Source organism: Daucus carota, chromosome 4, assembly GCF_001625215.2.
Source record: "Daucus carota subsp. sativus chromosome 4, DH1 v3.0, whole genome shotgun sequence".
In the NCBI taxonomy this organism is placed as follows: Eukaryota; Viridiplantae; Streptophyta; class Magnoliopsida; order Apiales; family Apiaceae; genus Daucus; species Daucus carota.
The window spans coordinates 38,488,909-38,515,621 of record NC_030384.2 but is presented as its reverse complement, the minus strand read 5'-3'; the positions used below and the strand labels follow the sequence as shown (position 1 = coordinate 38,515,621).

The 26,713-nt window shown below is 33.0% G+C and overlaps 4 protein-coding genes across 5 annotated transcripts; 1 reads left to right on the top strand and 3 right to left on the bottom strand.

The window, feature by feature from the left end:
• Window positions 1-397: 397 nt before the first annotated feature.
• LOC108218064 (lysine histidine transporter-like 5) lies at window positions 398-2,632 on the bottom strand. The gene is made up of 7 exons (XM_017390988.2): window positions 2,454-2,632; window positions 1,863-2,246; window positions 1,368-1,752; window positions 1,174-1,279; window positions 795-886; window positions 628-696; window positions 398-530 (listed from the first exon to the last, which is right to left on the bottom strand). Exons 1-7 carry the CDS (start codon window positions 2,630-2,632, stop codon window positions 432-434), a joined length of 1,314 nt encoding a protein of 437 aa, XP_017246477.1. The 3' UTR covers window positions 398-431.
• A 2,210-nt stretch (window positions 2,633-4,842) lies between these two features.
• On the top strand, window positions 4,843-7,925 carry LOC108219443 (uncharacterized). Of its 2 annotated transcripts, none has more exons than XM_064091707.1 (3): window positions 4,843-5,003; window positions 5,786-6,942; window positions 7,703-7,925. In XM_064091707.1, exon 2 carries the CDS (start codon window positions 5,833-5,835, stop codon window positions 6,889-6,891), a length of 1,059 nt encoding a protein of 352 aa, XP_063947777.1. In that variant the 5' UTR covers window positions 4,843-5,003; window positions 5,786-5,832; the 3' UTR covers window positions 6,892-6,942; window positions 7,703-7,925. The 2 variants fall into 2 exon arrangements, with proteins under 2 accessions (XP_063947777.1, XP_063947776.1); XM_064091706.1 differs by having other exon boundaries at window positions 7,671-7,925.
• Window positions 7,926-13,542: 5,617 nt separating this feature from the next.
• LOC108215890 (WUSCHEL-related homeobox 8) lies at window positions 13,543-16,636 on the bottom strand. Its single transcript, XM_017388501.2, has 3 exons — window positions 16,234-16,636; window positions 14,966-15,487; window positions 13,543-13,882 (listed from the first exon to the last, which is right to left on the bottom strand). Exons 1-3 carry the CDS (start codon window positions 16,466-16,468, stop codon window positions 13,797-13,799), a joined length of 843 nt encoding a protein of 280 aa, XP_017243990.1. The 5' UTR covers window positions 16,469-16,636; the 3' UTR covers window positions 13,543-13,796.
• A 2,604-nt stretch (window positions 16,637-19,240) lies between these two features.
• Window positions 19,241-23,681, bottom strand: LOC108216221 (protein STRICTOSIDINE SYNTHASE-LIKE 5). The gene is made up of 4 exons (XM_017388918.2): window positions 23,220-23,681; window positions 20,246-20,553; window positions 19,977-20,109; window positions 19,241-19,738 (listed from the first exon to the last, which is right to left on the bottom strand). Exons 1-4 carry the CDS (start codon window positions 23,637-23,639, stop codon window positions 19,457-19,459), a joined length of 1,143 nt encoding a protein of 380 aa, XP_017244407.1. The 5' UTR covers window positions 23,640-23,681; the 3' UTR covers window positions 19,241-19,456.
• Between the last annotated feature and the right edge of the window lie 3,032 nt (window positions 23,682-26,713).

Sequence of the window (26,713 nt, the reverse complement as noted above, 5' to 3'; positions counted from 1 at the left end):
GAACAAGCTTTGCCATATTTTCACAAGTTATGCGACATCAGCTCTCAACTGCTATGTTTCTAATTATCAGGGTAATGATGCAAGTAAACCGTCTCGACTTGAGTAACTCAAAATCAGCTGTGCAGAGAAGGTTGCGCTAAGAGGAAAGGTGTTGTTCCACTCTTCTGATTGCTAGCACAGCGAAAGGGCATATCTGGTCTCAATCACCATGTCGGGACCTTGCTTCAGGTAAGCCTCCCACCATAGTTGAGTTGATACATAAGACATGAACATATGGTTCTGTTTCTGAGTTTCAGTTATAGACTATTTCTCATTCCTACTACAACGAAGACCCTTAAAATAGTAGAGTTCTTCAGTTTTCCCATATATCTCTAGAGTTGCTTATACAATTAGAATCTATAACATATTGCAAAGATAACATATAAAGACTATTAGGTGAACATCTTGTAAGTGCTGGCTGATACAATAATTGTTCGTAAACCTCCTATCGGTGCCAGGATTGTAATTAGAACGCCAATTAGAATGCACACCTGAAATCATAAACAATATGACAGTTTTAGTTGCATAATTTTGTATAAGCTGATGATGAAAGTTGTAGTCAGAAGGAGTTTGGAACGATTGTCTTACATATGAAGCAAACCAGTGAAAGCTCCATCTCTTGGGTTTCTTGAGGGCGAGCCAGAAAATACAGGGGAGCTGTGAACAGACAGTTAATAGCAAAATACTTGTGTTAGAATCACATATGTATATGAATGCAGTACAAGAGGAAATCGGTAGGCTAGACTTTCACTTACAAAGTAAGATGTTGATGAGAATGCAAGCCCTCCAAAAAATCCTAATAACCCTCCGAAAAAGGGAAGTAATATCCCAATAAAAGCCGTTGCAGCTGTGACATGTACGCGATTTGTTAGACATACAGGATCTTGATGAACATGAATTCAGAGTATGTTTTATGTCTGAAACGTGAGCCTTCAGTGAAATAAGTGTAAACAGAATACAAATGTCACTGGCAACATGATATATGTGCGAAATGTAAAGGATGCATCGAATGCAGTTTTCCATCTGCAATGCGTATTGCTCAGAACGCACATTAAGCTCCCAGATCATACAAATTTTGAGGAAAAGCTCAAATTACTACTGGCAATTCATTGATAAAGTCTGGGAATAACTTACCCACATACGTACTACGTGTGATAAGGCGAAGTGGTCGTCCTGGAGTGAGTTTTCGTACTTGTAACAAATAGGACTCAATCTTGTCGAATACAACAATTGCAAAAACCTGAACATAATAAAGTAAGAATATGGTTTATACTGAATCCAGAAGACTTGCAGTCAGTGGCCAAATGTAATTTATACTGAATGTTTACCTGGTAACTTCCCAGAACATGGATGAACACCATAAAATTAGCAATAATAATAAGCCAGTCGGGCTTTTCCAGAGTAACAAGAACATCATCGTCGACTTGATCACCAAAAGCCCAGAAACCTCCAACAGAAACACAGAAATAACAGATGGCAACAATGATATAAGCAACGACGACGCCTCTCCACATAGGCTTCTTGGAAGGCGAAGGAATGGTGGCCTGAATCTCTAAAGCAACACTATGGCCTGCAAATGCAAACGCAATTGTACCAAGGCTGCTGAATACATCAAATACTATTCCTGCTTTTGTATGAGCTCTCACCCCATAACTTACGTTTCGATTCTCTGTTCCTCTGATTATTGATGCAACAAATGCTATCATTGAATAACTGCATGAATAAAACATCATATACAAATTTAAAATTATAGCCGAAAGAGGCTTACAAAGGTCCAAAGTCTCATTTAGCCTAGGAGAAAACAGTAGAGCTGAGGGAATTACGCAAAAGACATGACTGCAGCGGCCAAGGAAACAATCTTCAAGGAGTTGAAGTCAGGAACTTGAGACAAAACCAGTTGAATGAAAGCAAATACGAGGATAAAGTAAGTTTGTCTAACATCACTGAACCATGAATGCAACATATCACAACTCTTCTTCAAGGACTTGCCTCCAGTAACCATATACACTATATCTGTCGCGACTTGTACAATTAACTGCTGAGGAGTTACCATCCAGTACCCGACTGTCGGTCCATAGGCATATTCTCCCAATTCAGAGTATCTGTCAAATCTCTTCCCAGGCACCATCTCATGCATATGTATCAGTTGCCAGAACGAATAAAATGTTACTATCCACGATATTGACAGAGCCAATAAACCTGGAATCCTACATATTCAAATCATAAAATGCATATTACAAATTTGAGCATATAAATTTAGGCCTAATATTGCCTATTTGAGTTTTGTAATGCATTTTCCTCCCTAATAATAAAATTTTATTTTGTGCCTTGTTTTCAAATTCTGGTTCCACCACCGCGACCACACACACACACAAACACGAGACTAATAACACACATATGATGGAAGTACCTACCAGCCAAGTTGGGACATCGCGTAAGGCAAGCCAAGCACCCCCGCGCCAACAACAGCAGTTACATTATGAAAGGTAGAGTAATACCATTTGGCATTTCGGTTGGCTGTAATAGGCAACCATTTATTAATTTCCTCCCTTTCGGCCTCAGACTGAGTGTTCTGAGCATCCGGTGTCGCCATTCGTCTCCTGATGTATCAACCAAACACATAATTTTCTTTTAATCGCATGCTTAATGATGTGTATCAGAGAAATGTGCATGTGTTCTTGCAAGGATAAATGATATGACTAACCTTGGAAAGTGCTTCTTGTCTGAATAACGTTCATTGTTGTTTGATTGGAGTAGTACTTGCCTTGCTTTAGTTAAGGTGGCACACGTTGAGTATTATTTGGGAGTTTGCCAGATTGTTTGGGGAATAACTGATCCAGAATCCATTGTCTCTGCACTCATTCTAACCATCAATTTGGAATCTATTGAACAGGTCAAGCTTGGACATTGCATATCATATTGGAATCTATAATTAATCATAAATATAGAACAAATATTTGTTTCGAAGAAATATTCATAAAAACAAAATTTTCTAAGTTCAGAGAGTTACACATGAGTTCTTTTTATGATATCGCAATTTTCTATGACAAAATTAGAGATAAATTCATGATCTGTTAATACAGCTTATTGGTACCTGATCAAAAATCCTATCACATTAAAAAAGACAAATTATAACACTAACATATGTAATTAACTTATATGATTAATCATAAGTCCAGAATCCTTTTATCATGATTTTTTTCACCCAAGTATTATTATTTAATTTTCTCTTAAACTTAATAATGTGATTTCTTAACGTCTGATTTGATATTATACGATTTTTATGGATTGATTCAGTATGGGACAATCTTGTGTGAGAGTGAGCTCATGTATGTTGAAGATGTAATGTGTGATGCTAAATCCGAGAGATTTTAAGACAGGACCCGCTAAGGAGGGTGGGTGAAGTACTGAAGTCGTTGGCTAAGATGAGACGAACATTTTTTGACCGGATATCACAAGATTAATTATAAGCGGAACGAGATTTTGTCCGGCAAGTCTCACTTCTTTTCGGGAATTTTCTCCAAATTTCTCGTATGTTTTATCCAGTGTTCTAAAAATTCCCGATTTAACCGATAAATTCTCGATTAATTCCCTGCAAGATCGGCCACCGATCCGATTTTCGAAATCCGATTAATCTTTATATATATTTCATAATCGAAGTATATGTGATAAATTATTAAAATTAAAATACTATATTACTTTAAATATGAATAATTATAGAGTTTATGAATATAGTAAATATATTAGTTACTAACTAGCTAATATAATAATAACTAAATATTAAATAATATTTTAATATTAAAATAAACCCGATTTTAATTCCGATTAATCCCCGATTTCCGATTAATCTTTGAATCGGTATCTCAACCGATTAGGTCCGATTCCCGATTTCTGTAACACTGATTTTATCAATTAATTAAAACAATGCACGATCTTGTGAATTTTTTTCTTATCAAAAATTTTAGTTTATTTGATTTTAAATATCCTATTAAATTTAAGAGGTATTCTATGGTACACTCGTGGAATTGATTTTTTTTTCATGGCACTGTCACAATTTTGACTTCCTACTCTGATTATCCTGTATTTATGATTTTTACACATATAATATCCTCCTGTAATGTAAAACGCAATACAATTGACTTTAAATTATAAAATAAATTATATATTTACAATCCTTATCTAAAAAAAATACCTGAAATAAACTTTGAATCATGTAAACTAAGTTAAATTGAGTAAGATATATTTAAACTTTATACCGGAACTTTTACCATTTATATATCACTTAGTTTGATCCTGATTTAAATGATATAAAATGTCTATTCTATGTATTCTTTAAAAAAACTCAAATATATAATTTATTTTACAATCTTCAATCAATTCTATTAAATCTTACATAACATGAGGCTATTATCTGTAAAAAGTCATAAATACATGATCATCCGAGATAAAATTCAAAAATGTGATAGTACCATCCAGAAAAACTATAAGGAATATTCCTAAATTTAAAATACCTTTGAAAATTTCCATTTGTTCAAATTAAATTATTGAATCTAAAATATTAAATCTTTAACTTCATTTAATATTGTTACTTTTTCGAACTTGTATGCATTTTCCTTGATATGATCCAATAATGAAAATTGCCTATGATAGTTTACTTGCCTCGAATTTCACAAGGGGAAGCAGTTCACACAAGTGGGGTTACCTGCAGTTCGATGCGATCTACTTGTTAGGTTTACTGGAGTAACTTGAGCACTAAACCAATCAGAATATAATAACAAAAATAGTGCTAAATAAAAAATTTGAAATTACAACAAAACAAAATAATTTATATTTACAATTCCTACGTTTTTATTTTCTCTCTCCTATTTTTCCCTAGTTTGCAGACCATTCTCTTCCATATATATCTGTGCCCCTGTAAAAACCCTAAAAAAATCTAACTCATATGTTGATGATTACAAGATCAGGTACTGATTCTACCTCATTTTACCAATCTATATCTAACATGTATGTGTAATTGCACAATTGAATTATGAATTTATCATCATAATCATAATCACTTCTCAGCTGTATTGAATTTGCATAATTTTTTGAATTTTGCTTGTAAATGTGTTCTCATGGTCTTGATTTTGATTTCGTCGGCTTGTTTATGATGTTTAGTATCGGTGGATTCATTCTTTTAAGTTACTCCTTTGATTTTGTGTTTTTGTTGTGTTTTCTTGTTGTTTTGAATATGCTGAATTAGGAAATGGTGAATTTATGATAATTCCTATTTGGGTAGTGTTTGGATTGATGAAAGATTCAGTTTTTATAAAGAAATGGGGAAAATCTTTGGTGGGTTTTGGATTAAATGGTGATTTAAGTTTTTGGTATCAATTGTGAGGTGTGATTCAAGATCTTTGTTCTAGTTTGAATGCTGTAGGAACTATGGAAGGTAGGTCATGTTTGTATCGATGTCAATCATTTGTACGCTGATAAGTGATATGTTTTTACTTCCTGGAGTTTTAGTTGGCTGTCTTTCTCCCTGCAGAATTATAATTAAAAATCACTGATGAGCTTAACTTATCTGTGTAGTTCTCTAAATTTCTTAGGTTTAGCTTGTAATTTTATTTTATTTTTGTAGATAATTGTGATCACATTATCTGTTCATAATATATACCTTTATATGGTTATAGTTGTCAGGTTTTGGATGACTTAAGAATTTGATTAACTATGGAGGTGTGCTTTGTTTCCTTTGTTGTTTTTGTAGTGCGAATGTAGTAGAGAGGATAGTTTCATGCCTTCTTTTGAATAATTATGGAAGCTAATATCTGTGATGGTAATAATTTGGATGCTGATGTTCTTTTACCACCTCGAAAGCGGCTCCTGGCCGGATTAAAGAAACAGAATTTTGATGGAATATCACATGTTCCATCTACACCTGTAATTACTGGTGAATTTGACATCCTCCTCAATAATTTGTTGAAGTCTCATATAAATAAATCTCCAGAGGAGATCCTGGAGGTCTCAAGGTCGGCAGTTGAAGCTGCAAAGAAGGTTGCAAAAGCTGCAAGAGCTGTAGCAGAAAATAAGGCTGAGGTAGCAGCCAGAGCTATGGCTGCTGCTAAGAGTGCACTGGATTTGTTTGCAACTATGTCTGAGGAGAGATCTAGCAGAGAAAAATATACGAGGAAGAATAAGATGAAGAGGCAAGTCCCAGTTAATATGTTGTATGATAAGAAACAAAGGGTTGAAACTGATGCAGAATTAGCACGTGATTTACACCGGGCAATTAATAGCTCCCCAAGAACTGTAAAGAACTCTTCAGTTCCTGATCTGAAGAGTGTTGAACATAAAAGGCTTGTAAAACGTTTGTCTTCAGAAAAGTTGAAGTACAATAATGGAGGACATAGCCCTCCTAGGAGCAATGGAAATGGCCAAACAGATAAGTTGTGTTCTGATGGCTCTGCTCAGGGAGCATATGCTTATAGAATTAATGAAAACATATCAAAATTAGATGAAGGGGATCATTCAAATATGACAAATAGGGTTTCAAGTTTCTGTGGGGGGAAAATGAAGGAAGTGTTGGAGGATCCTGTTGGGTTTGGCAGAAAAAGGGGGAAAATTAAACAAAAAAAGTTGCCTTTAAGCGTTTGCAGTTTTAGGGATCAAGAGTACCCCAAGGAACAGCTGAAAACTAGAAGTGAGGTGCTGTCTGATGGGAATGTAAGCAAGGATACTGCAGGCAGTAATCATCTGTTCTCTGTGGGACCTGCTGGTGGTAGCATGATGTCGTTTGAAAGGTCAGGAACATGGAAATGCAAGGAATTCAAGGGACCGCCTATAATTGAACAAAACAAAGACATGCAGTTATAGTATAAAGTTTATTTGCAACTACCAGTGGCTATCTTGACGCCTTCAGCCAAGGTAGTTTTTTCTTCTACTTTCGTATGATGATTGTTACTACATTAATCTGAGGTCGTGCTTGGCGCGACTGTCAAGTTTCTACTTGCTATCAACTAGGAAATTGTTTTGAAACCCAGGAAACAGCCTCTTAATGAAATATAAGGGTAAGGCTACGTACATTGGTACCACCTTCGCAACTCCTTCTGATGCGAGAAGCGTGTGCACTGGGTCCAACCCTTTTTTATGGATCCATTTATCTCGTCTCTTCTCAATAGAACTATTTTTGCCAAGATGGCATCGTTATATTTTTTGAGTTGAGCACGCATATAATCTCATGCAAGTCTTTATCTGGTTACAGATTTTAAACTGATGGTATCCCACAGATGTTTTGTAAAATAGTTTTCGCCAGTCCTATATCTTATAGAAACTTGTCCAATATGACACTATGATATGTTGTTGTTTATTCTACTTGTTCTTCGTAAAATCCTCCTTCCAAAAAATGCCAGTTGTATATTTCTTTATTGTTTTGTTTTTGGGGCTGACTATGTCACAGGATACATAAAGTTCTCCTAATTTTGTAACTAATATGTATTACCAACGTGTTTGCTTGGGAAGATTACCGTGTTTATAGTACTCCACCAAGGCCCCATAGATCTCTGATCGACTGTGTTAAGCTGTTATGTATATATATGCTATATCCACCATTACATTCTGTTATGTAAACTGTAGTTTCTTAAATGTTGCTGCAGTTGTCTGATTTAGGTTAGCTTTGACGGAACAGTTGCTTGGTGATTTTCAAGTGGTTCAGTTTTAGAAGCTTGTCTGTGAGTTTAGCAATGCTCAAGGTGTTGCAGTCCTGCCCTGCCTTGAATTACCGGTGATCTTTCAGTGTGTTTAATATGGTTATGTAAAGACAGCATATATTATTCGCTTATAGAATGGTACACAGACTTCCTGTACTGCTTTGATTGAATTATATTCTTGTTGTCATCACGATTTTTACAGATGCATCAATTGTGCAAGTGCTATGTGCCTATCAAATAAAGTTTAGAATAAGATTTCATGGATCCTACAAATCTGCTCCCAGTAAGAAGATACCTTGGTATCATGTTTTTGTCATATAAAAGCTGAATTTTATATTAAACAATGACACTTCCTTTCTGTATAGATCTTTGTCAGTAGCTATATCATTTTAATATTGCCATGAGGCTACATTTTACCTTACGTATTTTTGTTCATCCTCTATGTTCGTGTTTTTCGTTTATTCTTCAATACAGGACTGATTCTAATCTTTTAGTAGAGCTCAACTACCGAATAAGGTGGGCCTTTTTAAGAAATTTAGTTGCAGAACATAATATTGTTCAGTAAGTTTTGAGGAGTCGAACTCGGATAAGTTAGACTCCATAGGGCACAACCCGGCCGATCCACTGTTAAATTCCGAGTCCAGATAATAATTTTTTTTCTATTGAACCTATAACATGTCAAGCTTAGGAGCTTGAGTTTGAGAAGTAAAAAGGTTGGCATGAATCCTGAGTCCTGATCCTATATTAGTTGACATCAGATGGACTGATTTCATTTTCTTTCTACAGCATCTCAAGAAATTTGGAGTGATGTGGATAACCAAAAGTTGTGCTTGAGAGTTGAGATTAGTGCATTAAAGTTAGTGCTTTGCAAGTGGTAATAGTTGCATGCTAGCTTCTTCATAGATAGGCAGTCAACTTCAAGCTTGCTGTATGAAGATAAGGTAAGTAAGTTTCCTCTGGTTTGAGGATAATTTAGAAAAAATGGTCTTAGTCTTGGCTCATCATATTTGAAAAGAGAAAGAAATGGATGATAAGGACCTTATCCTAACTTTACTGAATGTCACCTCTTCCATAAGTAGCTCTCATTGTGCATCAAGAGCTTATCAAGGACAAGCAAGGGTAAAATGTTACTCCCTCGGTCCTGGTGATCTGTATACGTTTACTGTTTGCACGTATTTCAAGGCTCCTATAAAATATGCACGTGTTTCAAGGTTCCTATAAAATATAGTTGCATGATATTTTTTTAAAAAAAAGTTTCTTTTTTTAGAGTTATATTTTAAAAGAGCCTTGAAAAACATGCCAAAAAGTAAAGTATACAATTGAACGAGACATAGTGAGTAGGATTATGGTTTTGGCCGGATAGTATCTTGGTATTTTAGTAACCGTTGATAAATTTATTTGAGAAAGCACCAAGGGCTTTGATGCTCCAGTCAGTTAACTGTATTCTTATGTAATCAAATTGGTTGAGTCTAGGGATGGGCATTTACCCCGCCCCGCTCGATCCCGACCCGATCCCCGTCCCGTTCGGGTCGGGGATTCGGGGAATTTTTCGGGGGCGGGGCGGGGATCGGGGAAAGGTTTATAAAAAATTCGGGGATCGGGGCGGGGTCGGGGATTGGTGTCTCCCCGCCCCGATCCCCGACCCCGATTATATATATATATATATATAAATAATAATATATTTATATATATTATACTAAATATATTATTAAAAATAGATAAACTTTATAATATAATTAAAAGTAAAAAATAATCTTTATTTTTATTGATTGATTATAAATATATTGTAATATAATATATTTTATAATTTTAAATTGTTGTTTATTTATATTATAAATCAATTTTAATATGATTTGAGGTTGAAAATATAAGATAATATTATTTTATTATTATATTAGGAGTTTGTAGTTTGTTTTTTAATTAAAAAGTATATTATATATTATAAAATTATTATGTTTTTATTAAAAAATAAAATTCCCCGAAACCCCGCGGGGATCCCCGTTCCCCGTTCGGGGCGGGGATCGGGGCGGAAAATAATCCCCGTTCGGGGTTCGGGGCGGGGTCGGGTAGGGGTATTGAATTCGGGGATCGGGGTCGGGGATAGCACTCCCCGCCCCCGAAGTGCCCCCGTGCCCATCCCTAGTTGAGTCAGTTGAGCTCAATCATAGAGCATCATCGTAAATGAGTCCGTCAAATAGAGAGCATCGTGGATAAACTTGAGCGAAATTCAACACACAAAAGTAGTACTTTGAGTTCATGGCTGTATTCAATTGGGACTTTTAAAGTTTTTTTTTTCCAACCATTTAGTTCAAGAGTATTTAATTCAAACTTTAAAAATTGTGTCACAATATTCAACTAAAATTTTAAATTATATTCTAAAATCATGTGGTATTCAATCAGGATTTTAAATTATGTTTTAAAGGTCGATGGAATTCAATTGGATTACTTAAAATTCATCAAAATATGATAATATTCAAGTGATAATGGATTTTTTGGACTTTATAAAATGATGAATTTTGTGAGTCTGCTGGGTGTATTTTAAGATATTTGAGATCTCACAAAAATGAATGAGATTTCGAAATATTGTACTTAAATCCTAACGATTTTCATCAACTATACGATATTTTATCAAATTTCGTTTAAATTCAGAATATGATTATACACCCCAGATGTGAAACACATGATAGGTTTCGGTTCGCTCCAATGATAAGAGCATATGCCACACAAAAGATATATACTCCCCGTCTTAATTTATAAGTCTCTTTTGAAAAATTACACATCTTGAAATAATGTTAATTGAGTATTTAAATTTCTAAGTCAATCCTTGATAGTTGCGTCAAATTAAAATGTGTTGTGCGTGTAAGTCTACTAGTCAAGTACCGGAAATTATGTTTCAAAAGCATTTCAAGAAAAACCACTTAAAACATTACGGATAAAGGACAAATAATTTTTTATAAGAAGATTTATAAATCGAGACGGAGGGAGTAATTAATTCGTGAACCAAGTCAATGAATTGACGAAATCTAATATTGCAGAAGCGGTTTTAATTATCCATATACTAACAGTTAAAAAAAAAACTTTTGGCAGGACGTAAGAGTGATTATCGAAGGAGTTGCGTCGCAGGGAAAAAATAAAAATCTTCATTTTGATACTCCCTCCGTCCCATTTTAACTGCTTTTGACTTTTTTACACGTATTTTAAGATGTTAAAAAAATCACATCTAAACATGATTATTTTTTATAAAATTTATATCAAATAAAAGTTTAGAGTCTAAACTTTTATTTAATATAAGAATTGAAATTTTTTATTGAGTGTAGATATTGTTTTTTTACACCTCAATATACGTGTTAAAAAGTCAAACCTCAGTTAAAATGGGACAGAGGGAGTAGCATTATTGTATTTTTTTTGAATGATGATAGCATTATTGTAAGTAAGTTTTATTATAACATTATTGTTGATTGTTTATTTATTTCTTTCTTTAATTTATGTGATTTTCTTCATTCATTGCCGAGGATGGATCTAACTGCAATTAATTTGGCATCCGGCAAGGGACCGACAATTTATATTTTTAGCATAATTTAGTCATTTCCCTCTTCTTTTTGTCATTGGCCAATCATTTATTTATTTACATATTTTATTGAGGGGATTGTGGCCAATTTATTTTAGATTCAACAGCTGATGTGTGTTGCAGTTGGACTTTTCCTGGATACTAGATAAATATTTAATTCTAGGGGATCTTAGTTGTATATTGTGATAACTGTTCACCAGCATGTTATTTAATTTATTTATTTTGGGATTGCTGTCACTATTAAACATTCAAGTCAAGGAAATATGATGTGTCATGTTATGTCACGGCTCCAAGTAAATTTTTATTTTTACTTTCTCGGTCCCTTTAAGATTGTATATATATATAATCTCTGCACGTATTTCGAATTTCTTATATAATATAGTTTCATGTTGTTTTTTAAATTTTTTTAATAAAAATTTAAACATTTTAAGAAAAATAGAAATTAGAAAAAATAATTATGAAACTATACTTTAAAGACGTCTTAAAAGTAAACAAGAAAAGGCGCTCCAGGCAAAAACATATACTCCCTCCGTCCTTTTTTAGTTGTCAGCTTTAGTTTTGTGCCGGTCAAATTGATCAAAGTTTGACTGAAATTTATTAATATTTTATCAATTGAAAAAATAAAAAAAAAAATGTCACAAGAAATAAGTTTTAATCTACTTTAAGATGTAATTTTCAGTTTTTTAACATAATAAAAGAGTGACTTATAAATTTTGGTCAAAATTTGATCAATTTGACTCAAAAAATAGAAACTTGACGGCTAAAAGGGACGGAGGGAATATATAAAAAATAAGACAATAATAAATTATGGAGAAGTAAATATGAGTTTGTTGATATTATTGGGAAGTAAATAATGAAGTCCAATAGGTGTGCTAAATCAAGTCTTAAATCCAAAAATATGGAATATGGGATAAAATTGCACTCCAACACTATGCTAGTGATGTGCTAAATCACTAGCACAAGCCTCCCCTTCCCTATTTTTAGAATATGCTAGCCACTTCTAAACTATTTTTATCATTAAAATATTCATTTCCCTCTCTTCTCCACATCATTTCCCAAATACTTCAACTATTACTTTCACAAATTTAATATTATTATAATAATAGGGAATGGATATAGGGAGTGCTATTGGAGCTCATGTGCTAAATATTGTGCTAAATCACTAAGACATATTATTTTATAATATTTTTAGGGAAGCTCTTAGCATAGTGTTGGACTTGCTATTAGTAACTTGAGGCTGACTTTATCATGGTATTTGTCCTTTCTTCTCTGAAAACGAGTGATATCTGTATGAATCTCAATTCTCGGCAAATAAACTCATACCTTTGTCCTTCCTTTGTATCATCAATATTTTTATTCAAATCGATCAACTAATATTTAATAAAAATCTAAATCTATATCCTCATTTACATTAATAATTTTTTGTTATTCTCCAACGCGTTATGATGGTTCATTGGTTTGTAATCTCTATCATAAAATCAAAAGAACTAATGTTAAGTCATCACAGCTCACAAGAGTCCATGACAGATCCATCCAAGTATCTCAGGCCTAGTTAGTCATTGTAATAGATTTCCCATCGTATAATTCATCACGCCTAGGCCTAATTATTGATTATCGTATAAAATCTCTTGACACTGTACAAAGTTTTGCAAATATTTCGAAAGGAGATTGTGCCGGGGAATAAAACAGGAGTTCTTGATTGCAAATAAACTCAGAAAAAGGATATTGTTTACAAAACTCTCTTGTTAAAATAATCAAATTTATAATGAGACCTTAAATTATTGAACTTAGTGATGTTGCCTTAAGTTACGCCGTTGCCTGTTAGTGGAGTTGGTTTCTGTTGACATACAATGTCTTTTTAGTTTCTAGTCCATACATTCAATTATGACAACAGATATAGGTTGTGTTTGGCTACGGCTTTTAAGCCGACTTCTGGACTTATAAGTTGGAAACACTTATTTCGTACTGTTTGTGTAATAAGTCAAGAAGCACTTATAAAAAGCTAGGAATGCTAGCTTTTGTTTCAGGACTTCTGCTTATTTGCCAAACACTTTAATCACTTATAAGTCTTGTCTGGCTTCTAACTTCTACTCCACTTATTTATTTTAAGTAAGAAGCACTTATTTTAAGCTCAGCCAAACGGTCCCATAATCAAACCGCCTCCCTGCCCAGAGAGAAATACTAACCAGAATCTAAAATGTAGCTTAACAATATGATACAAACACCAAAGAAAATAACGTAAATGCATCATTAGTACCAACAAAGTAATCTATATTCCCTGTAATAGCAATACCAAAGCAGGAAAACTTCAAACATCATGTCAAACCAACAAAATCACCAGTTTTGAAAAGCAAAACCTCAGTTTAATGTGCAAGGTAGTCATATAGTTCATATAGTATATAATAGTATTTTCACTTTGTTCTCGGCAATAGGTTTCGAACACAGATTGATTTCTGCTTTAGCTTCCCATGTAACCTGTACAACTGCAGTTTGATAGAGCGGCTTCAACCTGTCATATTATAGTCATCTGGATGCAAAAATGTATTGTAGTTTCCAGGATTCTCCATTTTTCCAATCAAGTGTTCCATTCCTGCAAGGTATTAATATATCAGACAACAAAAGCAACTACGACTTCATTATCAAGTCAAACTAGAATGAAAATCAACAAGGAAAGATTTGGGGGGGGGGGGGGGGGGGGGGCAACTTATTATAAATTAATGCACATGAAAGCTCTGCTCCCTTGCGCCTCTCTCATTCTTTCTCAGTTCTGTATTTACCAGGATATGACTTGAGCATGTACTCAATTTTTAGTATTTCTCATTATCTGGACTTGGGGCACCGTACATAATCTGTAGTGAAAATGCTTGAAAATATAGGCTGGGATCATGTAATAAATGGGTAATTCATTGAGCTCAGTATACATGTGATTTTATTAAGTGAAATGTGTGGTGCGACAGAAAAACAAACAAAAGATGCAAGCATTGCCGCTGCCACCCAAAATTTCAAAGATGGATAATGCACAGAACTAAAACCATTCTCCTTTGTATTTTTTCTTCCCTTTCTTTGTTTTTCAGCTTACCTCACAAGTAACAATTCCAGAAGATATCTAAAGTCTCATAAGTCATCCATATATCTTATACAGACACAGGAGGTAATATATATCTCACAGGATCCCATACTTGGAGCCAATCAACTATATCTAAAGGATCACGAAATCAACCTAAAGAGGAAATTAGATTTCCCCAAGTATTTGCTTATGTAAGTAGCCAATAGATAATATGTAAGATACTCGACACGATATTTGGACAAAAAGCAGCTCTAATGCAAGTACAGAGCAGAAAAAAGGGAAAGAACGAAACTAATCGCAAGGCCAGACAATAATTGAAATGATCAATTGAACATTCGATTCAGGAAGGTTTTGCATCAATCATGGGGACTAAGACTTGGTAAAATTAGGTTACACGGTTTATATAAAGAGTGAGGGAAAATAAATAAAACAGTCTGCAAACAACTTCCACATCAACGAAGCTATCATTACAAAATTAATAAACCAATTATCATTTGGCATGAACAGGGAAACAAGCAAAAGAGCTCCAAATTTAACTATCTTCAATAGACTAAAACAATGAAATGTCAAATGAAACTATATATCAGATGTTGTGAATATACGTACTTGGATTTGATAACATGCTTCCATAAAAGGACATTTGGCCCATACTTGCAGCTGGCGTTGAACTGGAGCCACTTGGATATGGAGGCTCCACTTTATGTGACCCTGGATCTAAGCTATGCATGCCAGAACTTATCTCAGGATTTTGAAAGCAGAGCTCTTCAGACCTTGGAGCTGACTCGTGCTGCGACTGAAAATCCTCAGACTTTGTTTTGTTATGATTAGGTGAGTCAACCTCTGTCTCCACTTCCGATTCAGCATTGTTTGGTGCAGAAACCTGTTGCTTTCTTTTTGAACGAGCACGTCTATTTTGGAACCAATTATAAACATTGGTTTCAGAAATCTGGCCATGCTGAGACAATTCAGAGGTGATCTCCTTGATCTTCTGCTTGCTTGGAGTTCCATTTCCTTGCTCAAACATACGTTCAAGTATTTGAAGTTGCACGGGCGTCGGAGTCCACCTTTGTCTGCCAGTAATTTTGTGGCCCATAGACGGGTCACAGTACGGATTTCCCATTCTGACTCCTGGAAAACAAGAGCAAGAATCTTATAACATAGACAAAAATTCAAGAAAAGACTAGCACATTCACTGCCAGTGTTCGATCAATACTGGTGATTAGCGATTGCAATAACTACCTATCACTAACAGTGAAGAGTATAAGCATGTTAGCAGGCTGATATTATAATCCAAATACATTGAAGAGATATGTTTACTAAACTTTAAGGTTAATACGTTTGTTTCTGTATTATCATTGTTCAGTTGAGACAAATTGTTATATGTCAAAGATTAGATGATCGACAAATGAAGATCATCCAAATGACGGATCCGCACAAAAAATGCAGAAAGTGTCTTATCCGACACCAACCTACAGACCGAACCTCGTGGAATGGCAGATCAAATGGACTATGGAGAATGGCTTTTTCGGTGGATTATAACTTTAATGACATTCCAAAAACTCACCAGACAAAATTAAAGTATATTAAGATACTAATCTCCATATAACCTCCCAAACTCTAGATTAAAGCTTCCAAATCACAAACCCTTAAATGATCAAGTAATCACATTAAAATCAATATAACTAAAAAAAAAGGCACAAACAAAAGTGTCATCCAATAACAAAGGTGCAGACAACATTTAATAATAAAATAACATAACAATTATCATCACTATTAAATAGCAGAGAAACAGTGATTTAGTAAACACTAGCAGTTCTAGCACAAAACATAAACAAGCGAAAAATGATATGAACACAAAAAGTTAACACACGTACCAGCAAGATCGTGTTGATTGGTGAGCGACTTGTGCAAATCAACAAGCTGTTGACAAATAGTAGCGTAAACAGCTATTTGTTTGCGGAGAACCTCCATCTGTTCATCAGTCATGACCTTGACAAACATCCCTGCTCCTCCATTGTTACTATTGGTGTTGATATTGTTATTGATAGTGGTGATAGTGTTACTGGTGTGTGCATCTTTTCCTTCTTCTGGATTGTTTTCCCAATCCATTTTATCTCTCTCGAGTGCAACCTGTTCTTGCCGAGAGGGAGAGAGGGAGAGAGAGTCTGAGAGTGGGTTTTGGTAGGACAGGAAGAAGAAAAAGGGGTAGCGACAAAGTGAAGAAAATGGCGGACAATAAAGACAAAAGGCGTGGAGGACAATTAGCCCCTGTGACCTGTGTTATGTCTGTTTGTTAGGTTCGGGTTTAAATTTATGTCCGAGACTATACTAATCTTTTCTTAAGATATTATATTATCGTAACTTTAATAAAATTTATTTCAATATCAAATCATGACATTACGTAGAGTAGGAATTTTAAGATAGGGTATTTTTTCCCGTACAAGGACACACAATAATATTTAATTTTATTTAAAATTAAAAAAATTCTTAAAAGAGAATTATGTGTGAGCTATTATTATTAATAAAATTGAAGTTAATATAAAATCTGTTATTTATTAAAAATAATTGTTATTTTATGTGCATCAACATATATCAAAAAATTCGTTTAAGACATGATCTTCGATCCTCTGAATATTTGGTTGTTGTTAAGTCATACTCCCTCCGTCCGTCCTTCTGGGATGTATACATTTGAAATGGACACGTAGACTAAGAAAAATGTATAAAGTAGTGTAAAATAATGAGAAAGAGAAAGAAAAGTAGGTAAAGTGACGGGACCCATAAATATTTAATTGGTAGATTTGTAAAAGTAGAGAGAAGCAGTGAGTGGATGAGATTTTTATATTATAAAAATTTACTATTTTGAGAAATTTAGAATTGTATAGAATTGAATGGGATATCTAAAAAAGAAAGTGCATAGAAATCAGAGGGACGGAGGGAGTGGGTGTATATCAGAGAGCAAATAGAGTGTGATCCAACTCGCAAGTAGTGTTAGACAATCCAATTAATTATTCGAATTCTTTTTAAAAATGACGTAACATATGTAAATTCATAATTTTTCTGTTGATTACATTTTTATATATAGAAATTCATTATAATTATAATTAATTAATTCATGACACGCGATATTTAAAAATGAATTTACTGCTATAATATTTTCTAATTGATGGATATTTTTAGTGATACATGTATCCCTATTGATGGATATTTGCAGTGATAGACAATTTTGTATCCTCGTCACAGACAAAAAAATTTGTCATGTTCAAATGATGAAATTTATATTTATATATTCTTTATTTTTAATGAGTGATTTGAATTTTTTGCTCAAATTTTTGTATTATCGGAGATATTTTTATTAGTTATATAAATAATGGGCGACTAAAATGCAATTAATTATACTATCTCTTAAAAATAATTATTTGTTATTATTTTGGCTATTGTGAAATTAAGTATATTATATTAGCTCGATATTAATTGATGGTTAGCTTTACCATTTTCCCAACCCCGTAAAAAGTCTCGATCGGTTAAAAACGGATTCTAAAAATATCGAAATAATTGTTAGTAAACTTCAGTCAACCACAGCAATTTTAGCAAAGAATTATCGTTACCTACGTAACATTTAACTTCTTTTAAAGTTTACGAGCATATATAGCATAATATATTGATTAAAAAAATCACGAAAAGACCATAATAAATACGAGTAAAAATAGTTTACCGTCTATTTCTACAAGATCGAGGACCCGACTCAATTCAATACAAACTACAAATATTAAATAGATAAGTGACGTTCTCAGAAATAACAAGTTTGATAAATATTTATTTAAACCTAGTTTGCCGTATGAACAATCTTTCTGTTCATTCATTTTAAACCAATGGAGTCGGTTCTACATCCACTATTTTATCCAATCAATCCGATCCGGAAAGACCGGCGAGTTATCATGTACTACTACATATGTACATGCTTTATTCGACTACAAGTCTATAATTGATCATAAACATTAAACATATTACCATCTGCATGTGAAATTTGAGGAGTCGTGTAGACAGGAGAATGAATGTTGGATCTTCATTTTGGCTTATGCATCAAAAACACTCTGACGTGAAACACTGTTGTTGTTGTATTCGTATGGGCCAGCCGCCAACTATTCGACGAGAACCAAGAGCCCGGTTAATTTAATAAAAGGTGATGAATGATATGTTGGTTTTAAGCTAATAAAAATATGTTGGGGTTTTTTTGAAAATAGTCAGAAGAATTCAATTTTTTGCAAAATATGTTTCCGGGAAAAAAATTGTGAAACTACCATTTTGCAAATTTTGATCAACCTAAATACAACTAAAATCATGGATACAAATAAAAACAACTTCAATCAAATAAAATCTTAAATACGAATAAAAACACTTCAAATGTTTTTTCAAAGAAATGAAAAAAAGGAAGTTGTATTTGGTTGTAGAATGTATTTTTGCAAAAAGTGATAAAATCGTAAAGGGAACTTAAAACATTTTATAATTTCCCAAACAAAATTTGTTTTAGTTACTCATGTTCAATTGTTAATATAAGATTATAGACGTTTTTACGTACTCTCGAGGAAAATATTATGAGCCCGTTTGACTATTATACCTTATGAACTAACTTGATTTAAGATTATGAGCCTGTTTGACTAAGATTATGACTTATGAATTAACATAATTTATGTAATAGGTTAGTAGTTTAAAAATATCTGTTTGGATAATTTTGATTTATCAATGATTTATAAATTATTAAATAATCTTTTCTGATGTTAAGATGTTTAGCATAGGTAACGTTGAAGAGTTATAGATTTATCCAACAATTGACCACACTTCAGATTTTTGGTAAGCATGTACTAACATTATAGAGTGCCACCGTTCAACTTAAAAGTCAGCATCTCACTATTTCAAATGTCTCATATTATTGTAGCCACCAGCTTCTGAAAATCTAGAAAAATACATTCCAATGTTCCCATGACTAGTCTCTCTATACTCAAAAGGAAACTATAAACAGTCATCAAGCATACAAAATAAAAATGAGTTTGTACGACATGTAATACACAGAGATCATATATAGTTTGATTCGGATATCGTTTAGGCACTAGAGGTTGCTGGATATCTAGTGACGTTGAGACGGAAAATGTAAGGATTGACAATAGAACCAGCATAGAGATGGTCTCCGATCTTTATGGCACTTGCAAGGTATATCAAACTGGGATCATAATAGTGCTCTATCACCTTTCCTTCTAAATCAGCAAGCATAGCTCCGCTGCTTTTAAGAATTGGTGGCAGATGTCCCCAGTACTTGATTACGATGCCCATTATCTTTCGCAGGAAAGGATAGTTTTGAATAAAATGCCATAAATCTGTCGCTTCCTGCAATATTCTTAGTGCATAATGCAGTTGCAATATTTTCCAGTGGATAAAATTATTTATTGAATATTGCAAGTGTTCAGTATTTTACACTACTTTAAATGTGGACAAATCTATATATTTTTAGGACAAAAATGAAAATTGCAAATGAGCCTCTTCTTCTCAACTGAAATGCAGGTCTTTTAAAATTATGTATACTTTTGTTGTTTGATGTCCTTATATGGATATAATATATACTTACCGAGCTGAGAGCAATCCAGAAATGACCTTCTCCATCATAGTGAATGTTGTCAGGAAAACCAGGTAGTCTATCCACAAATGTGTTAACAGATCCTTTCCTTTCATCCCCTATATAGTATTTTTTACATCTTCTCCTGCAAATCCAAATTGCAATTATTCAGCAGTACTGAGGACAACCACTAGGATTATCATAGAATTTCCGTAGTTAAATTGTTTATGCTCAAATTTTTCATCAAATAAAGAATAAGGTTAAGTGATATAGAATGGTACATGGGAGTTTCACAGAAGACTACAAATTTCTGATCTGGAGAGACCACAACACCATTAGCGAAGTAGAGGTCATGGACGAGGACTTTGGTTTGCCGAGTAGAAGGATTATAGCTCAATAATCTTCCATAAGGTCTACCCTCGAGAATGTCAAGTGGATACTGATGCAAGCTGTATTTATAAGAAGCATCTGTAAAATAGATTGTCCCATCTTCTGCTATGTCTACACCGTCTGTTAGCTTGAATTGGTGTCCTTCTGCCGAGTCTGTTAACAACTCTATCACACCATCTTCACTCACATTCAGTAGTCCCTTCATTCAACCATACCATATAACATAATTACTGAACAGATGATATAATTCTCATTAATTATAGTACTATAAAATCATGGATACCATATAATTAACAGATCAATAATTAATACTCCCGAGCTTTATGATTTGAAAAATGTTGGTTATTAATTTAACATAAAATTGATGTGAGGGTCTGGAATTTTGACCCCAAAATCCAACATTCTTGTATTGTGTTTAACCTGGAACTTATATGTTTAGCCTACAATATAATCACTATGCAATTACTACTTTGATGTTCGCTTTACTAGAATACCGTAACTTGAAATATATTGTAAGCAATATTACGATTCTATTCATAGTATCTTCAATGAGTTGACAAAAATTGTTGACTAAAATAATGGTATGAAATAATCGTGTAAGTATATAGTCCCAAGAAGAAGGAAAAGTTACACATCAAGCAATATTTCATTGAACTATTTAAGTAATTGCATTGTGTAATTATATATTTAAATACCTGTGTATATGTCCATCTTCATTCTTTCCTCCTGATACTCTTGTTACAAAAGGAGATTTAAAATATTTAAAAAGTTGCCGACTGATTATTAATTCAATTATGGACCACAACCAAAATGAGGTAAGGCCGTACTGCTACTATATATTGCATCAATTCCATGACACAGGCAGTGTTCCAACCTTGCTTTTTTAGTTCTTTGTCACAATTGGACCAAAAAAACTGCCCTATATGTAGCCTGGCGAGAACTTGGAAATGTTATATTAGGCTCTCATAATGAAAATACAGTACTATTTACTCATTGCTAAAAACTAATTGTGCATAATGCCGCAGTTCTTCCTAAATTTCGGGTGACGAAGAATCGAATCACAACATGAGACCATAAGAGGATAAGCATAAAGATCGTAGAAAATCTCAGGTGACAAAGAATCAAATCACAAGATGAGACCGCAAAGGATAAGCATAAAGAATTAAAGATCATTGTGCCTACCAAGTACGGGAAAAAACGCAGCACGTAACATAAAGCATAAGTATACAAAGACTGCAAATCTGTAATTGTGATATTTTTCTAATTGTCTTATTCAAGTGTCGTTTCAATTGGATTTCACCTCTTCTGATGAACACGATCAATCTAAACTTCATTTACTTATCATTTGACACCGTGTAAAGTCCCAGGAGGTGTATTCGACTCGGATTTTAAAAGATTTTTATAATTCAAGAAATTCTGAGGGTATTCAGCTCGGAAAAAATGTATTAGAATCTTGGGATATTTGATTAGAATTTTAAATTAAGCTACAAAATATGGTGGTCTTCAATCAGTATTTTAAATTATGCTTAAAAATCTGATAGTATTCGCTATAGTTTTTTTGTGACTTCATAAAATGATGGATTTTGTGGAATTCTTCGGTGTATTTTAAGTTTTTGAAATCACATAAAAATTCATGAGACTTTGAAACACTGTGCTTAAATCCTAAACAATCTATATCAACTCTGCGATATTTTATAAAGAATCCGCACAAAATTAAAATCAGATACAATACATTAAAATACATAAATAAAAAATAATCCATTAAAATCCCAGTTAATTACACCTCTTTGGACTCAAAAAACTTAAGTGTAAAATACTTATGTTTACAATTAAGAACTCAAAGTTCTAAAAATGTTGTTCACCAGTTTAAAATAACAATTATTATTTCCTTCCTCTCGCTCATTTTTCGGTTTATTCTCGTTTCCTGTTTCATATGTTAGTCCATATTTAAAAACATGATAAAGGTAAAAATAATACAATTCTATGATAACTATTAACTTATTGAATTTAAATAAATAAAAGATAGATTTCTGATTATAAAAAATAAATAGGAGGATTGAGAATTATTAATTTGTTTCTGAACTAATTTTTCTGTAAGATGAGGCCAAAGATGTAGTAGTAAAAGTTACTCCCTCCGTCTCTAAATACTTTTCATGTTTGTGTTTTTCACATTTGACAACACACATTTTTGGTCGTTAATATCTTTCATTTCGTATTAGAATTAAATATAAAAACTTCATTGTATTAAAGTAATCCTGAATACGAATTCAGCAAAATCACTCATGACTATATTTAGTTTTATAAATTAGATGTAAATTAGTAATTTGTCTCATGTTATGAACAGTAACGAGATCATAGACAGAAAAAGGAAAAAGAAACGGAGGGAGTATGACGAAGAACATATTTTTCTAAACGTTGCGTACTAAAACATACAATCTGTAATTAATTAAGTCGACCATGACAACGCTTAGCGTGCATTAGTAGAAAAAGATGCACCGGTCTTCCGCAACTACTACCACCAATACAAAACAACTAATTATTATTATTATTTTTGAAAATAACAACTAATTATTATTAACCATATTGCAACTTATAAAAATCTACGATTAATTAAAACACTGTTGATAAGATATGTTTATTAATTATTTATTTGACATTTTTATTTTTTATAGATATTTTTAATTATTTGGACCGCATAGTTAAGAATATTATTTTATAATTTTTTTATAAACAAAAATATATAATCAAAATTTAATCTATGAAAACAAAATTAAAAACTTAATATTATCTGGTCGATCCAGCTAAAAATGCGTGGAAAACGGAGGAAACAGTAGAAACCGACAGAATATATTTGAAATATCTAACCTTATCAGCGTCAGCAACAATTATTTCCCCATGCAGCCCCCGAGCGAGTCCGAGTGGACGTCCGCCAGTGTTAACCCAGTCCTCCACAACCGAGTCTTGAGCCGAGTCGTTCACACTAACTCGCTTAATCCACCCGTCCGCACACCCCGTGTACAACACTCCAGTCCCTGAATCATACAACACATCCTCGGGGCCCACCATTTTCCCGGCGCCAATCTTGTCAGAACCTTGCAGTATGCGGGCATTAAGCAGCGGCGCAGCGACGGCGTCATGAGTCAACTCGTGCATAGGGAGAGGAGCTGCGTCGAAGGAGTCGAGTTGGTACCATGCCACGGATAGGAAGAGTGCGAGGAGTATGGGTAGAGAGAGAAGGAATAGAAGGGAGTTTTGTTTTGGTGGGGGTGGATCTGTTTTAACCATTTTTCAGTTTCTTGTGTTGGCTGGCTGCTGTGCTTTTTACTATGCACTTGTAGTTATAGGTGGTGTTTGGCAAACACACAAAAGCCCGGCTTCCGGGCTTTTAAGTTATAAGCACTTATTCGTACTGTTTGTGTAAAAAGTCAAGAAGCACCTAAAGGAAGTTAAGAATACTAGCTTTTGTTTCTGAATTCTACTTCACTTTTTTATTTTAAACAAAAAGCACTTATTTTAAGTTCACCCAAACGGCCCCATGGTTGTTGCGACTGTGATAGCTCTTCTTATAAATTTATGTGCACTCAGTCAGTCACGTGTTTCAGTTTCCAATGTAGATAATTCTGTGATTTTAATTGGAATTTTTTTTTTTTGCCATAGCACCACCACGTTGATGAATTGCATCCAATATAATACAGAAAAGAAAAGATTTGGAAGAGCTTCTCTTGTATAAATGAAAATATTTCATCTAATAAGAACCTGTCGAAATATTTCACAAAAATTTAAATAAAATTTTGATGTTTAAGGAAAACACTCGTACAAAAAAACAAAATTCACGATACTGAAAAGAAAAGAGAAACTTCCGTTTCAAAAATTCTACCGACTAACCAAAGTTCATAGAGAAATGGTCCCAAAAAATTCAGTCAATAAAACTTTAATGATCGAAAGAAAACATCGATGAAAGACGTAAGATTCACGGATAGAAGAAAAAAAGGAAGAAAGAGAAAAAGCAATCAAGCATCATCAACATAGCAGGGTCATTAAATAATAACAAAACAAAATCACAGTATACAATCAAAAAATCATCAATTATGACATTATCTCAAAATGAATAAACTAATTAAAATTGAAGATATAAAATACTATAATCGGATTTGCAATATATAGGCTTGTGAATTTAGATGCGAAAAATGAAAAATCATAAATTATTCGATTAATTGTTTGATTTTAATCAAGAAATATTTTCCAATCTCAAATTATTATTCGGGAAAGGTCATCAATTAAAGATGATAAATTTTAAATAATTCTGATATACTTGAAATTCACCTAGAAAAAGTGAGAGTTCAGATCTTCTGTCCCCTCTTTGTGTCTCTTTCTATGTCCCCTCTTTCTCATTGGTCAGTTTTTTTACTTCTCACGTGATCTCTCTCCTTCAAAATTTTATTAGTTTTAATTAAGTTATATTTAAAATATTGTTGCAGAATACAAATAAATTACTTACAGAATGTGTGTATATCTCAAACTCTGGTATATCAAGAGGTTTTCACTCGATTCAATTACCTAAATCGGAACCATCAAGAACCCTAATACTCCAGGTATGACTACTGTTTCTCAAGTATCACGCCACTTAAATTTTGATGATTATTCTTTGAAAGATATTGGAATACCTATTACTCCAACAAAGACTAATGAAATCAATGAAAGTATGGTACCGAAAGTTGGGCTTGAGTTTGAAACAGAAGAAGATGCTTACATGTTTTACAAAGCATATAAAATTACTATATAATATTATATTTATATCATATAAAAAATATTTTTAGTTGTTATGTACTATATGAAAAAGATATTTAACTAATTATTATATACATAAATAAAGAATTTTTTACTTTTAAATTTAAAAATATTAAACTTTTCAAAATTTTAATTAATTATTTCATGTAGAAAACATAAAAATAAAGTTACTATATAATATTATATATCATGTAAAAAATACTTTTAGTTGATTATGTACTATATGAAAAAGATATTTAATTAATTAAGATATATTTTCATAGATCTGAAAAAGTTTAATAATCTCTGATGAGAAACTATCCAAAAAGAATAAATAACAACTATAAATCACGTGATAGGTAAAGAACTGACCAATAAAAAAAAAGGGACATAGGGAGACGCAAAGAGGGGACAGAGGATCCACTCAAAAAGTGATTGTGCCATTGTGGTCATGATGCAATCTCTCTTTCTTAAAATATAACAGCCAGGGCCGGTCCTGAGAATTATGGGGCTCCGTGCGAAATTTTTTTTAGCCCTTTTATAAAATATATTATTTATATTTTAACTTATTTAAAAATATTATTCATATTTAAACTCAAATTAATATATAATTTATATCAAATAAATTTGAATTAACAAATTTATTATGAAGCTCAAAAAAATGAAACATCATGTTAAATGATAATGCTAAAGTTTGGATTTAAAAAAAATAAATTTCATATAGTTCTTAATTTAGAGAAATGAAAGACTTGAGAAATAGAATGAGAAATTTTAAAAAAAATTGTATTCAAATAATACAATGACAAACCTTAACATTATTTTATAATAATTAAATTTTAATTTTTTTAGTGTGTTAAAGGAGCGCATTATTGATAAGAAAATGAAAATTATTCTCTATAAAATTAACAATTATAAAAAGTAGCATGTAAGTTTTAATTAAATTTAACGTCCAGACTACTTAGAATGAATAAAAAATATAAAATAATTTTAAGTTAAGTGGGGTTGGCTGCTCACTACCAACGAATTCCTAGAATTTTAGGTGGGATGGGAATTGTAATTATTTCTACTTCCCGAGGTTTAATGACATACCGAGAAGCTCGACTAGAACGAATTGACGGAGAAGTTTTGTGTTATATATGGTAATCTTTCTAATATACGAATTGGGTCCGAAACTTCTTATTTGTGAAAACAAAAAGAAAAGAGGCGGGTTGTCTAATATCGTTCCTCCTCCATCAATTGATACTTCAAGGAGGCTTTACCTGTAATGAAAGAACAAAAATGGATTCATGAAGGTTTAATTACTGAATCCTTTCCCAACGGTATGTTCCGTATTCGCTTAGATAATCAAGATATGATTCTAGGTTATGTTTCAGGAAAGATCCGAAGTAGCTTTATACGGATACTACCAGGCGATAGAGTAAAAATTGAAATAAGTCGTTATGATTCAACCAGAGGACGTATAATTTATCAACCTGAAACGTATGATAAAAACTAAAATATATGTATAGAACTCTGCATGGGCATCTTACTGTAAAATATATTTTGGGCTCCGGTGGACCCTGTGCGGGAGCACTGGCTGCACTGGGCTAGGA